The 15,721-nt window shown below is 40.9% G+C and overlaps 1 protein-coding gene across 4 annotated transcripts in view; it reads right to left on the bottom strand.

Moving 5' to 3' along the window:
* Positions 1 to 15,721, bottom strand: part of PLCE1 (phospholipase C epsilon 1) — a 299,107-nt gene that overhangs the window by 27,240 nt on the left and 256,146 nt on the right. For 3 of the 4 annotated variants that reach the window (XM_046653787.1, XM_046653789.1, XM_046653790.1), the window contains exons 20-24: positions 11,626 to 11,755; positions 7,599 to 7,720; positions 6,565 to 6,682; positions 1,976 to 2,107; positions 435 to 725 (exon numbers count right to left, since the gene is read on the bottom strand). In XM_046653787.1, the coding sequence (XP_046509743.1) occupies positions 435 to 725; positions 1,976 to 2,107; positions 6,565 to 6,682; positions 7,599 to 7,720; positions 11,626 to 11,755 (793 nt within the window). The remainder of the gene's footprint in view (positions 1 to 434; positions 726 to 1,975; positions 2,108 to 6,564; positions 6,683 to 7,598; positions 7,721 to 11,625; positions 11,756 to 15,721) is intronic. The other variant, XM_046653791.1, reaches the window with a different exon arrangement.

Raw genomic sequence — 15,721 nt, 5'->3', positions numbered from 1 at the left:
TAAAAAGGTTTTAACTTGCAAAATGTTTGGAGTGACACTACTTTTTGACTGCGAGAACAGTAGCTTAGCAAGACTAAGTGGTAGTAGGCAATCTCTGCCCCAAAAGGTCTTTAAAAACAAACTGGACACAGCCCTATCCAGAGATGTCTTATGTTTAAAAAGTGCATTAAAAAGGGAGCGGGAACAAGAGCCTCTTAGGGAATCCGTCAAGGTTTTTTCTATCGCCTCAATTCTGAAACATCAAGGGCACAATTCAGTATCAAATTCACTTCTGTTTTCTGTCATCTGTATTTTTACCCTCACATATGGTGTACCCCAGTCTGGCATCCTGACCCTTTTAAAAAAACGTGGTTTGTTGAACTACGTTTACTGAAACATAAGACACAAAGGAGAGAGGGGAGGAGGGACCCATGTGGGTGGAGCAGGCCCATTACCATCTGTCTGGTAGTTGAGGGCCACAAGCTGTATCCCATGGAGCCAGAACATGAGAGGATTGGGGTTGGACGAGTCGATGCGGGTGGCGGCCGGGTAAGTCCTCAGCAGCTGACAGGCGGTGTGCTGGATCAGTTTCTGGGAATACCTGCGACACAGACGCTTGGCGGCATTTTCATTCAGCGACGAGATATGGTAACATTTGGGAGTTCTAATGATAGCGCTGAGGGACGTGGTTGGGTTGAGGGGGGAAGATGATTCCTCCCAGGCCTGTCGCATTCCTTCATAGGAACCTAAACCCCCCAAAAGATTAGCCTCAGATTAGTACAGAAAACGTTAAATATTTTAGAAAGATAAACCTGAACGACATCCCAGTAAACAATCATAAACATCAGAAAACATCTGGAGTGTTACTTGTGAGCGAGTCCGCTGCCTTGAAACAAAATGATAGCTAGAGAATTTTCAAATGAGAATAGCAACACTAACTTAGATGACTGAAGTCCTTCGCCTCAGTACCTCATCTGTCCTGTGGATATATTTGCACAAATACACAACAATGTACGTACAAGGGTCTTCACTCTAGCATTGTTTTTTACAGCAAAAAAAAGAAAAGCAGGGCTGACCCTGTGGTATAGCAGTTAAGTTCGCACATTCTGCTTTGGCAGCCCGGGGTTCACCGGTTCGGATCCCGGGTGCAGTCTCAGGCACTGCTTTATATGTGGCAGGCGTCCCACATATAATGTAGAGGAAGATGGGCACGGATGTTAGCTCAGGGCTGGTCTTCCTCAGCAAAACGAGGAGGATTGGCGGTGGATGTTAGCTCAGGGCTAATCATCCTCCAAAAAAAAAAAAAGAAAAAAAAGAGAACAGCAACAAAAAACCCAGGAAGCAACCCAAACTTTCTACCAGTGAGGAAGTAGTTAAATAAATGACGATATATCCACACAATGGAATACACAGAGGCATTAAGGAGAACGAGGTCGATATATGTGCAGAAAGCTATGTGAAAAGTTATAGCAAGTATAAAAGTTATCCAAGTATGTTGAGTTATATCCCATTTGGATTATCTTAAAAAGGATCTCATTTTTCTTGAACAAAACACAATAAACTTAGCAGTGGTTACCTCCGGGGAGTAGAACCGGGACATTGAGAATGGAAAGGAATTTTAATAATACTCTGTATTGTTTGAGTTTTTAACTATGAGTATTTATTACTTTTATAATAAAAAGTAATTAGAAATAAAATGGATATATCTTCTGGAGTTATAATGGTGAACAGGGCAGTTCCAAGAACCACTAGAATTTTCCAAGGTGGCTCCAATTTTTACCTTAGAGGCAAACACTGTTAGAACGTCTTCAGTGAAATGCCATTTTTTAGGATGTGAAAAGTGTAAACTCATAATATTTATATCATACAGATAATATGAACATTCACGAGAACAAAAAACGAATTAAAAAGTTCAAAGGAAGTGCTTAGACAGTAAAATATGGGAATCATCCAGCATGCAGAATCAAGCAAAGATACTGTCAGAAGGTGACTTTACTTTTTCCAGATGTTTTGTTAAACGATGCTGTCTCTCCAGGGCTCATTCTGCCCGGATTGTTGCCAAAAATGGACTTCCTGCTTTTCCTTTCTTTTCCTCTGCTAGAGCCAGATGCATTTAGAGTTGACAGGCCTGTTCCCATAAAATGAAAATAAATAAGCCAAAAACTACAGGCAAGGGAACTCAACATTTTCCATCCCTGTTAATGTTTATTTTGAAGTCCTACTACACCGTCGTAACCTCGTACAGAAGACCTACTAGCATGTTTAGCACCGATAATAATAGCATTGTAGGCAATTATAGCAAAGTTTTTAATCTCTGTAGGCAAATATGACAAGAACTGCATAATTAGGATGGAATGACCACAGAATCACCCACTTAATTGTGCACCAGAAAGATTTAGAAAAATTACATGAAGAGAAAGTGCTGCTGTCTATATGTAATTATCAGCCTCATTACTCAATTTGGAGAGATGAAAGAAAGGTTAAGCGCCTGAGCTTTAGGGTCATATTGTCTGGGTTCCATTCCTGCCAGCAGGAGCTTTGACTCAACATCTACCCTGTCTGTCCTCAGTTTCCTTACCTACAAAATGGGTCTAGTGATGGGAACTCACTCACAGGGTTGGTCTGAGGATAAAATGGGAAATATATTATGATGCTAATGATGTTTGACGGCTTCTCTTTCTCACTCCTAGTCCAGCCACTCCCTGGATCCTTCCTGTCTGGCACAGTGCCTGGTGCACAGCAGGAACTTCATAGATATTTGCCGAATGAGGAAATGAATGCATACCACGCAGGCCTGGCTCCGGTGCAGGGGGAGCGATTTAAAGGCACCAGGGAAGCCAGAGTTGTCTCCAGCCACTCCCACTGTCTACAATTGTACCATTAGAGTATTTTCTTCATCTGAAGCAGCATTCAGGGGGTCCTCTTTGAGATGAAAATACACCTTCCGAGAACATCATCAGGGAAGACAGGATAACAGAGTGTTTAATAAGAATGGAGAATTTGGGGTTTAAACCCTGCTCCTAGAGGTGCGCCCTCACACAAGTTACTTAACCTCTATGAACCACTCCTTCTTCATCTGCAAAAGGGTTATGGTTCGGATTAAATGAGAGAATGCATATATATACATACTTCAGAGAGTATCTTGTTCAGAGAAAGTGCTGAGTTCATAGCAGCTGTGGGGCTTCTAAATTTTTTTTCTCTGAAGCATCTGAAACCATGAAGACATACAAACTTGGACTGGTCAGTTCTCATGCTTTATCTTAAGATTTTGTGTGAATTCTGCCCACTACACAATGAGGTAACAATGGATTTTCTCCCAGGTAAAACGAATGAGGGGCCAGAGTGTGGGGCTGCGATCCTTCTGGGGTTTCTGCACACATCATGGCACATGTCCACATCCCCCAGGGGTATGTGGGCCCTCCTGTGAAGAGCCTGGTTGCTTTCTTGGGGTGAGGCAAGGACGCAACAAAACAAGGGCTGGGTGATCAGGAAAGCGGAAGGAATCGGCAGAGGCCCAGAGAAGTAACCGAAGGAGCAACCAAGAACCTTCATCCGCCCCGCAGGCCTGTTTACCAAGGACGATGACAACCATCACCATTTCCGGAGAGCCAACTGGTTCCAGATAGTGTGCTAATTACAGTCTCTACTTTACGGCTAATTTTTACAACAACTTTGCAAGTTGGGACTGTTATGTCTGTTTTACAGATAAGGAATGTGAAGAGCAGAGAAGTTATATAACTGCCCTAGTCAAGGTCACTGAGGAGTCAAGGCCACTGCCGCAGGTTCGTGATCTTGGGGAATTTACTTTACTTCTGGGGGAGGTCCTGCCATGTGATCTTCGCGGTGCCTCACCGCTGTGAAGACTTTTTTGCATGTGGCTCCTTGGAAGGGAACTGGGTTGGTGAAAGGTCAGCTAACGGTGATGACGCAGCAGACGTAAAATCAATAGCGTAGCAAAATGCACATTTTATAGTATTTTCTTCATGAGTGTCAAAACAAAACATAATAATAAATATTTAGAAGGTATTATAACAATGATTCTGGCAACACAATTTAGTTATTCTGAGAAAGGAAATAAATTTGGGGAAAGAAAAATGTAAGAAATTTCAATTACTAAAAAAAAAAATTAAAATATACCTATAAAGAATGTGTGCTATATAAACACTTCTGAAAAACAGCATGCTTGGAATTTTAAAAACAAGCCAGACAAGCCCCTGCTTAGCCTGCGCCTCAGATCAGAAGCTGGGCCAAATGACCTTTTGACGCTTCCACATTCTCTATCGGTACAGAAACTTTATCTTTCATGGTGACTTCAACTATCTTTGGGAATTCGTGCTCTTTATTTACTCGGTGCTTGAGAAGAAAAGACAAAGCCAGCAAAATGGTTTGGGTACAGCTTTGGCTGAATTGATAAAGAACGAGAGAGGCAGCGTGTGAGTCTTGACGAGCGGTCCTCACGTTTGTTCCCATGATGGAGGACATGCAGGCCATGAGACTGACAGGAAGAGGATTCTACTCCATCCTAAGGACAGTTTCACTGGCTGCAAATAGGGTCATATTGTACTCGTGTGACAGAAAGTCACAATCTGTGAAACTAAACCTAAACGGCTAGGTTTTTGCGCTGCTTTGAAATCGCTGCTTGCTACTTACTCATTCGCGTCCTCCGCAACAGAATCTGCTAGCAGATAAACAGCAGCAGCTGCCAAAAGTTTCAAAAGAATTCACAGGAGAAAATTTCAAATTGAGACAGTTCTATCTATGATGTTTTCACTTGGTGTGTGGAAAGATGACTATTACCTAGTTTTTAATAGCCCGACACCTCTGTCCTGTTTGCAGGGCAGAGTGTGAGAAATGGTGCTTAAGATAAGCCTCTGGAAGCCAGGAGCTGTTCAGACCATCTTGAAAAAAATGAGGGTTGGTATTGTAACTCCCCTCTTGAGGCCAAGTTTATATACCCTGTTTACTAACATTTAGACAGATCTCCCAATTCCAGCTGTTTTCCTGTCCTCAGAAATCTTATGCAGGGGAATCCTTGTTCTTAGTATGAGATGAATTTTTCTGACTTCCATATATTTATGGCTTTCCTGTCTGCCCTCCACCTCTCACTGTCCCATCTGTGGGACACGCAATCAGTTTAGCTCACTGAAGCACTCCTAACAAGAGAGGCAGGGTAGTGCAATGGTTAAGGGCAGGCAGGACTTTGGAGATAGAGAGGCTCCGGAATCATAGTTCTACCACTTAGTAACTGAAATGCACATTTTGGGGAGGAAGTGGTTTATCAGCATAAGTTCACTGTACTTTGTTATTAGTGCCATGGAGTCAATTCCAAGTCCTAGCGACCCTGCGGACAGCAGAGCAGAACCCTGCCTGCTCTTTTGCGTCATCCCTCATCTTCCAGTGCTCTGTCAGACAGTGCTCTGCTGCTATTCGTAGCCTTTTTATGGCCAATTTTATTGGAAATGAGTGGCCAGGTCCTTCTTCCTAGTCTGTTTTAGTCTGGAAGGTCCACTGAAACCTGTCCACCCTGGGTGACCCTGCTGGTATTTGAAATATCAGTGGCATAGCTTTCAGCATCACAGCAACACACAGCCGCCACAGTACGACAGCTCCCAGATGGGTGGTGCGGTTCCCTGACTGGGAAACAAACCTGGACCACGGGTGGCGAGAGCTCTGAATCTTAACCACTAGGCCACCTTGTACTTCTAGAAATTGGGGAAATCTTCTCTCCCACTAAAACCCCATTCTTGGTCCTTGTGGTTTGAGTGGAGCTTCGCTACCCAGCTCAGGGATGGGACATGTGACATAGGCCCCAGACTGTCAGAGCACTGCATGCCCCTGGCCACAGGGCTGGTTCAGAGATGGGCAAAGGACCCACAAAAAACAATGAAACTGCTGCTGAAAGTTCTGGAAGAGACTCTTACACTGAAGCTGAATCTGGAAACACATAGTGCCAGCCTGCTGTGGCCGCCTTGCAACCACAAAGGGAATAAAGCTAACACAGTGGAGGCAAAGTAAGAAGTGGGGAGAGAGGAAAGCCCTGGATCAAGCTGTACCTGAAACCTGTGTATCTCTTCATGTTTCAACACATGAGCCAATAAATTTTCTCTTTAAGTCCATTTCTGCCACTTTCAAACAAAAGAGTCTTAACTGATATACTCTGAAACCTTGGGGCAATTACTTCATCTCTCTCAGACTTTGTTTTATTTAAAAATGGGGATAAATCCACATACCTCATAGAATTATTATAAAGTCAATAAGATAATGTATGTAAAATACTTAGCACAAATCCTGGTATTTAACTGCTTAATAAATTTCAGCTATTAGATATTTGAATATTATCATTATTATTAACTGTTATGAAAATACATGATATGACCTGGAAAAATGAACATTTTATAGTATTTTCCTCATAGGCATCAATGCAAATAATAATAAATAAATAAATATTTAGAAGGTATTGTAACAATGATTTCAGCAACAGAATTTAGGTATTTTGAGAGCATTCACATTGCCCGATTAAATAAATAGCATATTTTTGATCTTTTGCTATCTTTAAATGTCATAGATGATATTGCCTACTCTTACCTGGAAATTTTACTGCTTGGCAATAGATGACCAGGTCAGAAAGCTCTGGTGCAATCTGTCTGCTTTCCTTTTTATTCTGAGGAAGATAAAATTCTTCTCCCAGTTCCATGTCATAAACCTATTAAGGGAAAAACGATACCAGTTTGCACGGAAGGTGTATGCCACCCACCTCTGAATCCCCAAAGCTCTTTCTCTGTTCCCCTCTCATGTCATCTGGGTGTTTCACCTTGCTCTATATTTGTCCTTACACATGTCAGAACACCTACCCTAGAACAAAAGCTTTCTGAGCAAGAGATGAGTCTAACTCACCCTTCATCTTCCCTCAGGGCATAGGCCAGTGTCTTAAATGTGGAACAGTCAAAGCATGTTTGTTGAATGAATAGATGATTGATTATGTATCTTCTGTGGCTCAAATTTTTGAGATATTTTATTATTTTGTTCTTCAACAGTGTCACTGTAATTATGTCTGTAGATTTGCTCAGAGTCTATATAATGTGAGGCACTTGAGAACAGGGTCTGGGTATTTCATTTCTCTTTCTATTCTCAGTGTCATTCCTCTGTTAACACTTCACAAGCTGGGCCCTGTTTATCTTCTTGGTCATCCCAAACAACTTTAAAACTTCTAGCAATTCCGTGAACATACCACGCTGTCCTCTTGGCCTGAATGCCTTGTTTTTGTCTGCTTGGCCATATCTTCCTTCTCCAACATCATCTTCCCTGATGCTCGAATGACACTGTGTAATCATGCTCTTTGTACTTATCTACAAGCGCTGTTTACATGTTTGTCTCCATCACCAAACCACCTCCTGCGCCACCTCAGTGCCTGCCACACAATGTACCTTCAGTAGGTATTGGTTGGATGAATCAATGACTAACCTTCTACAAATGGCAGGTGGGTGTCCCATATCATCACCATGTGGGCTTTGGCATCTAAGGGAAAGTGAGGGGAAAGGTGAAGGGAAGGGACAGGGAGGGAGAGAAACCTACAAGAGTACCGTGGTCCAAGTGTAATTTATCAGAAACCATTCACCTACCTTTCCTTTGTTGCAAGCAGAGTTATCTGCTTTCTTTATCCTCTTGGGGATTTCTTCATTATACTCAAACTGAAGCTTGTCATTACATGATTTATTTTCAGGTCTGTCTTCTAGAATGTTGTCTGAAAATGAGTTGGCAGGCTTCAGTGAACAAGAACCAAATGCTTCACTTAAGGGCTACGCCTACATCATTGCAAGGATACCCAGACACTCGTGCTTATCTGTCAGATGGAAGCTCTGGCTACATGTTACCAAAAGGATGGCTTAAAGTATAATTTTTTAAATTTGTTAAATGATATATTTATTTTTTATTGAACGGACTCATTTACTGGTAGTTTTGGTACCATACAGACATAATCTAAAGGTGAAGGCTCATTTGCATACAGATGATTGGAACGGTGCCAACGTTCTGGAAGACACCCTGTGTCCGGAAGCTCTCAGCACGCGAGTCTGGGAAGGATTTAGTGGTTGAAGCACTTCTGGATGGTGCATACATGATTTAATCACTCACTTTAAAATGAACCTATCAGCTTCCTTTATCTCTAGAAATGTCAAAACCAGGGGAAAAGAGACATTGTTATCTGCAATGCAATTATACTTAACTGGCAAGTAAAGTTTTCATAATTGTTTATCGATTTATTAAGTGAAAATCTTAAGGATAGGAATTAAAATATATCTAAAAAAACCCTAAAGGATGACAGATAATCTTATACTTTGCTCTTATTTTGATATTTCTATTCAAAAGTACTTTAAAGGTGTTAGAGCTATATTAGGATTATGTTCTTTTAAAATGGAAAACAAGAAAGCTCATTTCTCACCCAAGATTTACTATCTCATAAGACCACAAACGCTTAGACCACAGTGTCCTTCTGTCAAATCAGGGCATGCAGACTGCCAAGAAGTAAATGAGATCAATCATTTTTTTACATGTTTATTCACATAAGTGTCACAACTTCATGCTAATCAGGCCTAAGAAAATGGAAACAGAACACCGACATTCATGCAGTTAAAATGCCAGTTCAAATGGCTTTACCTTCCTGACTGTTAGGAGCAGGAGAAGCAGTAAGGACATCTGCTACAGAAAAACAGAATCAGAAAGGGATGAAAGTAAGGAAAATAAGACAAAACGCCAGATAAATTAAACTAAGGTACAAAGCAAAGCACAAATAACAACAGCTTAGATTATAAAGTAAATGAAACAAGAAATCTTCCATCAATTTAACATTTTGACTATTAAGGGATGCAAGGGCTAGCTATAAAAGAAGTGCACACATTACTAATGTTAATCAGGCAGCCACATTCACGTTACATACTTGTAGTTACTGACTGTCATAATACTCCCAGTAATACATTATGTCAAATGCATAGAAATTGATTAATTTGTTAGAATCATGCAATCTTATCATAGAATATGTCTATATTAAGTTGAAAATTCAAATCTATATTCCAGTGCATGTTCAAAGCTAGTTAGGATAAACAGCAAGATGGGGAAAAATTAATCTATATTTCTTTAATGAAATTTAATTAAATATTCATTAAGAACTTCTTGGCCAAAAAAGCAAGACCAGCAGTTTCTGAAATACATGAGCCTCATTTGCAACTTAATTTAGATTTTCTGGAACTAACTTTGTGGTTAGAAATCATCACATTTTATAGCCAAAAGAGGCTTTAGACGAATTCTCTCATTTCATAGATGTGAAAACTGAGGACTAGAGATTTCACAGAGATAAACTGGGACACCCAGATTCTAGAGACGGGTTTTTAATCTGAGATGCCTGCGAGGGCCTCAGAAGGTCTGTGAAAACTCCTGCAATTTTATGCAGAAATTTGAGACCATGTGTATTTCTCTGATCACAGCTTCCGTCTCATCCTCAAAGGGACCCATCATTACAAGAAGCTTAGAAACATTTGAGGTCTCCCTAAGAAGCTGGCAATGGTCCTACCCACAGCAGGTAGGTTGCTATTTTCTTCTCATCTCAGTTGCAGAAAGTGAAGATGGTAGAGGGAAGCAGAGATGAGTGAGGCACCACAAACCACAACCAAAAGTCAAGATTGAAAGGGCATTTAACAGTAGCATAAGGAAGCCTTAATACAACGAGCTTAAACAAGTCATGGCATAACTTCAAGGCCTGTTTGGGAATTAGCCAGTCAGAGGAATCCTTCAATGAAATGGGAGATAATCATGTGGTGGTAGTGGATTTAAGTTATCACAGATCATAAATGTTAGTGCTAGAAGAAGGGAGACTATCAGTCAATGTGTAACAGAACCTGTTCATTACACATCTGAGGGACCTAAGGCATAGAGTGGTGACAGGACATTGCCTAAGGTCGCACGGTCCACTGGAGCAGAACCTGGTGGGGACCCTTACCATGTACCTCACCCCAGCACATACGGGTTTTAAAAAAGCATGCAACTATTAGAGAAATTCAGTGGAGGAGGGTTTAAATCTTACTCTGTTAACTGAAAATAAGTCAGAAAGATCCTTCCTCTACCTGTTCATTTTATTTGCATATCAAAAACTCCTATAATAATGCTACTAATAATTAAGAAAAGCCTTCACCTTTCTGTTCTCAAAAGTACAGAAAAAAACACAGGGGTACTTTATGATAGAGTGAGTTTATCTCCCACTGTACGAACTTCTTACAGGGGCAATGACATCTGGATTGATTCATTTCTTAAGTGTGGTTTTCATTTCTGATCTGAATGAATTTGTTCCTCTATGGGACAACATCACCACGACTGTAGTTGAGATTCACGGGGAAGAATAAGTCAGTATAAAAATATTCATATTCCCATAACTTTTCAGGAATAGGATACAAGAAATTATCGTGACGCTTCTTCATTTTCTTCCTCTCTCTAACTCCCCATTAGAGAATATGCCCCTTGTATTATGTGACAGGATTTCAAGTCAAGTAAATTAGCTTTTAGTTGATGGTATGACGCAATCAACTATTACTGAGGACACATATTAAATGGACATAGACTAGTATTGTATTTGGGGGCGGAGAGAGACCGGACAGTAACTGCTGCCATGATGGCAGCTCGTGGAACTGAACATGACTAGGAGACCGTCCTGGAACGTGAGAAGCAGAGAGTTGGAGGAGCGTGGCTTGGCTGTCTTAATGCCAATGGCAAATGATTGCTGGTCTGAGCATATTAGCATATTAGCAAAACAATTATCCTACACAGAAGTAATATTTCCTACAAATACAATGTTTATGCAAATACAAACTTTGGCATTTTTCATTACTACATTGTTTTCTTTTAGAAGTTGCCAAAATGAAACAGGCTATCATTAGTAATAGTACCTGAGAAAACATTTTGCAATCTATAAGAAACGACGCTAATTTAGTGCAAACGAAACACACCTGAAACCTAATTCTCCTTCATCTATATTCTGCAGATAACATCATTCATGTGACTTTTTTGTATTGCACCATTAGCCAACACCCATGTTTTGTCCCTTTGGTGGGGCCAAAGGGAGATGCCTGGTTGGCTTAGTAATATGAGAACCAGGAAGGTGGGGGGTGGGAGAGGGAAATGATGCTCTTTCTTTTCCATACTCCTAGAAAGCAGACGTGAATTTGGTGAAAGGGAGGGGCAGACAGCTCAGAAACGTGACGCTGCCCCCTGCAGGTGGTGCAGGAGAAAGAAAAGATTCACCACAGTCTACAATTCCTGCCAAGAGCATCAGGCATGCCAGAAACTGAAAAGGTGAGAATGGGGTCTCTCGGCTGTAATTCCACCTCTTCCTCTAGAAATTCACTTAGGGTGACCCCTGTGTTGCATCCCGCACCCTCCTCTTTCCTTGAGTGGTGGCTGTAGTGGCTAACAGAATCCCTTTCCTTGCTTGGTCCTTCTCGCTAACTGGCAGGATTCAGAAACTCTTGGACAATATTACAACAATTTGTATTGTTAGTCTATGGAATGCCAGACATTTTTTTAAAAAAACATGACACCAATGAAACCACCAGAAAATCATCCAGGCATTTCCCTGTGCATAGCATAGGGTTCTGTTTCTCTTACCATCAGAGAGGGATTCATAGTCATAATCATATTCATCCTCTTCATCTTCCTCTTCCTCGTTATTAGCAGGTGGAGGGTTGGCATTCCCGCCATTATACGCCTGAGCTTGCATGGATGCTAACTGATGAGCCTGTAAGATATGTCAATAATTAAAGACTGCAGATGCTAAGCTACTGACCTTTCATTTATAGCTTTCAAATGACCATCGAATGCTTACCACAGTCATTAAAAGTGGCTTATCCTATTTTGATTCATTTGGGAAAGGACATAAAAATCTAAATTCACCTAAAGTACAAGGTTAATACTTGGGTGAAAGTTAACATTCTTACAGGAGGAATCCTGGAGCTTTTAGAAACAATCACAAGGAATCGCGTGTGGTGCCCAGCCAGCTGGGTTCCCTGGGGCAGACCCTCCAGGAGAACCCTTGGTGCTTCAGAGAACCACCACCAATCCCAAATGATAAAGAAGTGAATTGGCCCATCAATTTTGAAAAGTAAATCTCTGCTAGGAAACAGTTTTTTCTTTCCTTCTTAAAATAATATCTAAAGGCCCCTGACCTTGAGAAAAATGTTAGAATCCCTATGGACAAAGAGACCAAAAGAATAGTTGGTTTAAATAAAGTTTTTCAACAGACTTCATCTAAACCATAAATCAGATGAACAAAATAGGCTTAGAAACTTCCAAAAACTTGATGTGTGCTGCCAGGGAGATCATGTGCCTCTGCATCCGACTAGAATTACTGTGATGGGATATCACAGGACACAAGAATAAATATAGGTCTGGGAACCTAGCTTAAGGAAATAATCTGAAATATACAAACGTTCCTTGCCTGAATTAAAAACAGGAAACAATTCAAAAGTTCAACAGTAGAGGAGTGAACTTAGTAAACTATGGTATATCTGCTTCAGAGAATGAGCCATGAAAAAAGAATTGTGATATATATTTACTGAACAAAGGCTCCAGAATTGTGTGTGTAAATATAATATTTATACATGTAGATATATACATATATACATGTATCTATGTAAATATATATACCATTCTATATTCTTTGTTCAGTATCTATATATATCTCTCTGTCTATGTATAATGATTGTACTAATATAAAATGACATGCTTCAAAAGGCTGGATATTAAATGTTAATATAGCAGGGATTCTTGTTTTTTTTTTACAGATTGGCACCTGAGCTAACAACTGTTGCCAATCTTCTTTTTTTTTGTCTCCCCCCTGCTTTTCTCCCCAAATCCCCCCAGTACATAGTTGTATATTTTAGGTGCGGGTCCTTCTAGTTGTGGCATGTGCGACGCTGCCTCAGCATGGCCTGATGAGTGGTGCCATGTCCGTGCCCAGGATCCGAACCCTTGAAACCCTGGGCTGCCGAAGCGGAGTGTGCGAACTTAACCACTTGGCCACAGGCCGGGTCCACAGCTGGGATTCTTGACCTGTTTTTGTGGCAGAGACCCCTCTGGCAATCTGGTGAGGCAGGATCCCTTCTCAGAATGACGTTTTAAATACATAAAATACATAAGATTACAAAGGAAAAAAGAATGTTGAATACAGTTATCAAATGGTGGAAAAAATGAATTTGTGCTATGGGAATATATGTTTCTTTATTAACACAGTAAAAAATATATAATGGTAGGTCAAGTAATGTTTTTGAAATAGTGATTAACATAAATAATTCTCAGAGATATTAGCAACTACTGTGATATAATATGAAAAAGCTGTGATTTCTATTGGTGACAAAGACATAGATGGGTGCTGCCAACATTACTGTGGTTTGCTCCCTACATCTATAATCAGAAGAAATGCTAAATTTCAGCGAGAGGCTGGCGAAAATGAAGATGTAATTTTTTTTGTATCTAAGTTCATGGACCCCCTGAATTCTCTCTGTGGATATTACCAAGGCTAAGAATCCCTGAAATATAGGTTGTGTTTGGTCTTGGAATTATGTATGTTTTAAAATAATTCTCTGTTCCCTAAATTTCCTGAAATGTGGTTATATTACCTTTACAATAAAAATGTACACATAAGGAAGATACAATTTAGGCTATGTCTACAGCCAGATAAATATTTGACCATGCAGTCCACTCCAGATAACTGAGCATTGTCTAGCCTGGGATTTCTCAAAGTGGGTTTTATGGAACACTATGTCCGTGGGTGTTAATAGCTGTTATGTAAAAAATGACAAAGTAACCACAAAACACAATGGAAGTTTAGAAACAGCAGCTTAAACAAACTGAAGCGCATTCCTACTACAGCGTTTCACATAGCCATCATTTAATATGCTAAAGCACATCATGATTCTTCAAAGATCTCAGCGCAGCATTTCCCACGCTTATTGAACCAGGGAATTTTCTTTTCTTTTTTCAGAGTGTCTCATAGGATTAGCATTCTTCAAAAGTCTGGGAAATCTGCTCTAGGCACAAGTGAGCCACAAAAGCAAGGCTATTTGTCATGGATAAGAGAAAGTCCTTGACGTAGCGAGCATTCAAGGTAGGCCGAGTGCTGGGAATGATGATGCAAAGAGCTTGGTGGGCCCACTGGCAGAAAAGTGTGAGAACTGTATGCTAGGCGTGGTGCCATTCAAAGACTCACAGACTAGCAATGTCAGAAAGTGGAGTGCAAGGTCTGTTAGATGCTCAAATCCTTCCACCAGTGCAGGAAGTATGGAAGTATGGGAGAAGTGGCCAAATGAACAGCCAGGAGCTGACATCCTTATTCTTTGCAATATCCTATTTATTCTGAGGCAGAAAAACAGGACCCCAGCTCTGAATAAAAGCAATTCAGATATAAGTCAGGGGGTTAGAGTGAGGGGTCAGATGAGGAGACTGGCTCACATGGGTCTAGACAGGAGCCATGTCTTACTCTGCTCTGTTCCCCCAGCACGTAGCACAGTGCCTGTGATCTGGTGTGAACTGTTTGAATCTAGCAGAGTGGAAGTAGGGATACCAAGGTGAGAATACTGGAGACCTGGTGGAGTATAGTTAGGGAGCATCTGTAAGAGCCTCAGCACTAGCCTGAGGCAGATGAAGGGCTTCATAAATCCCGATCTGAGTCAGTCCAGCCTTGCTGAGGGGGAGTTCCCTATGTGGAAATGACCCAGGCCTTCTAAGTTAGGGGTTCCGTCTGTGCGCACCCAGCCTCGTGTGAACTAACATCACTAGGTCCAGACCCACAACCTGCTAGGCAACTAAAAGGTCTTATAGATACGACTGTCAGTCCAGAGAGGAAATCATGGGGATTGGAAGTGATCTTAAATAAGCATCTGGAAATGGCATTACATTGTCCCATTTTTCCAGAAAGAGGAAGAGGTAAGTTGTGGAAATCATAAAGGAGGAAGTATCAAGGTGATATTGGGCAAAATTTCAGAATGAATTAATTAGTTGGTTGTGAGAACACAGAAAAAGAGGTGGTTAGCGGGAGTTAGCATGAGTTTACTAAGAACAAATCTATCCAGTAACCTATTTAGACTTTTTGGATAAGGTAACTCACTTTGTGGGAAACAACAGATAAGTGGTGTTTCCAAACTTCCAGGATGATTAGAAGTATTTCTAAATAAACAGATTGCCAGGCCTTCCTTGTGGAAATTCTCATTGAGTTGGGCAGATTTGGGACCCAAGAATCTATGTTTTCAGAAGTGTCCCCGTAATTCCTATTAATGTATTCTGAAACCTGTATTGCCTTTGAAAATGTCTTTTCCTGAAGGTCTGAATCTGAATTCTAGTTCTGCCACTATGAGCTGGGTGGCTTTGAGAAAGTCACATAAGTGGCCAGATCTCAGTTTTCTATTTTATACCTAAAGAATTTGAAGTGGACTCTGGAGAAATGGGGGCTGTGAGAGAGCAGAGCAGTAGACAGGAGGGCTCATCACTTAAACTCCAGGGACGCTCTATAAGAAGGGCCACAGGGCTCTCCACTTAGCTGCCTGGCTCAAGGGCACCTTGGGATGAAGGCACAATTTGAAAAAATGCAAATACACACATTGGATGACAGATATCAAAATTCACAAAGAACACTGTATGCTGCAATAACGTACCAAAACCAAGAAGAGCAAATATAACAGAGATAAATATGAGGCTCCTGCACACAGAA

This window comes from Equus quagga, chromosome 2 (genome assembly GCF_021613505.1).
Source record: "Equus quagga isolate Etosha38 chromosome 2, UCLA_HA_Equagga_1.0, whole genome shotgun sequence".
Classification (NCBI taxonomy): Eukaryota; Metazoa; Chordata; class Mammalia; order Perissodactyla; family Equidae; genus Equus; species Equus quagga.
This window is presented reverse-complemented; position numbering and strand designations above follow the sequence as displayed.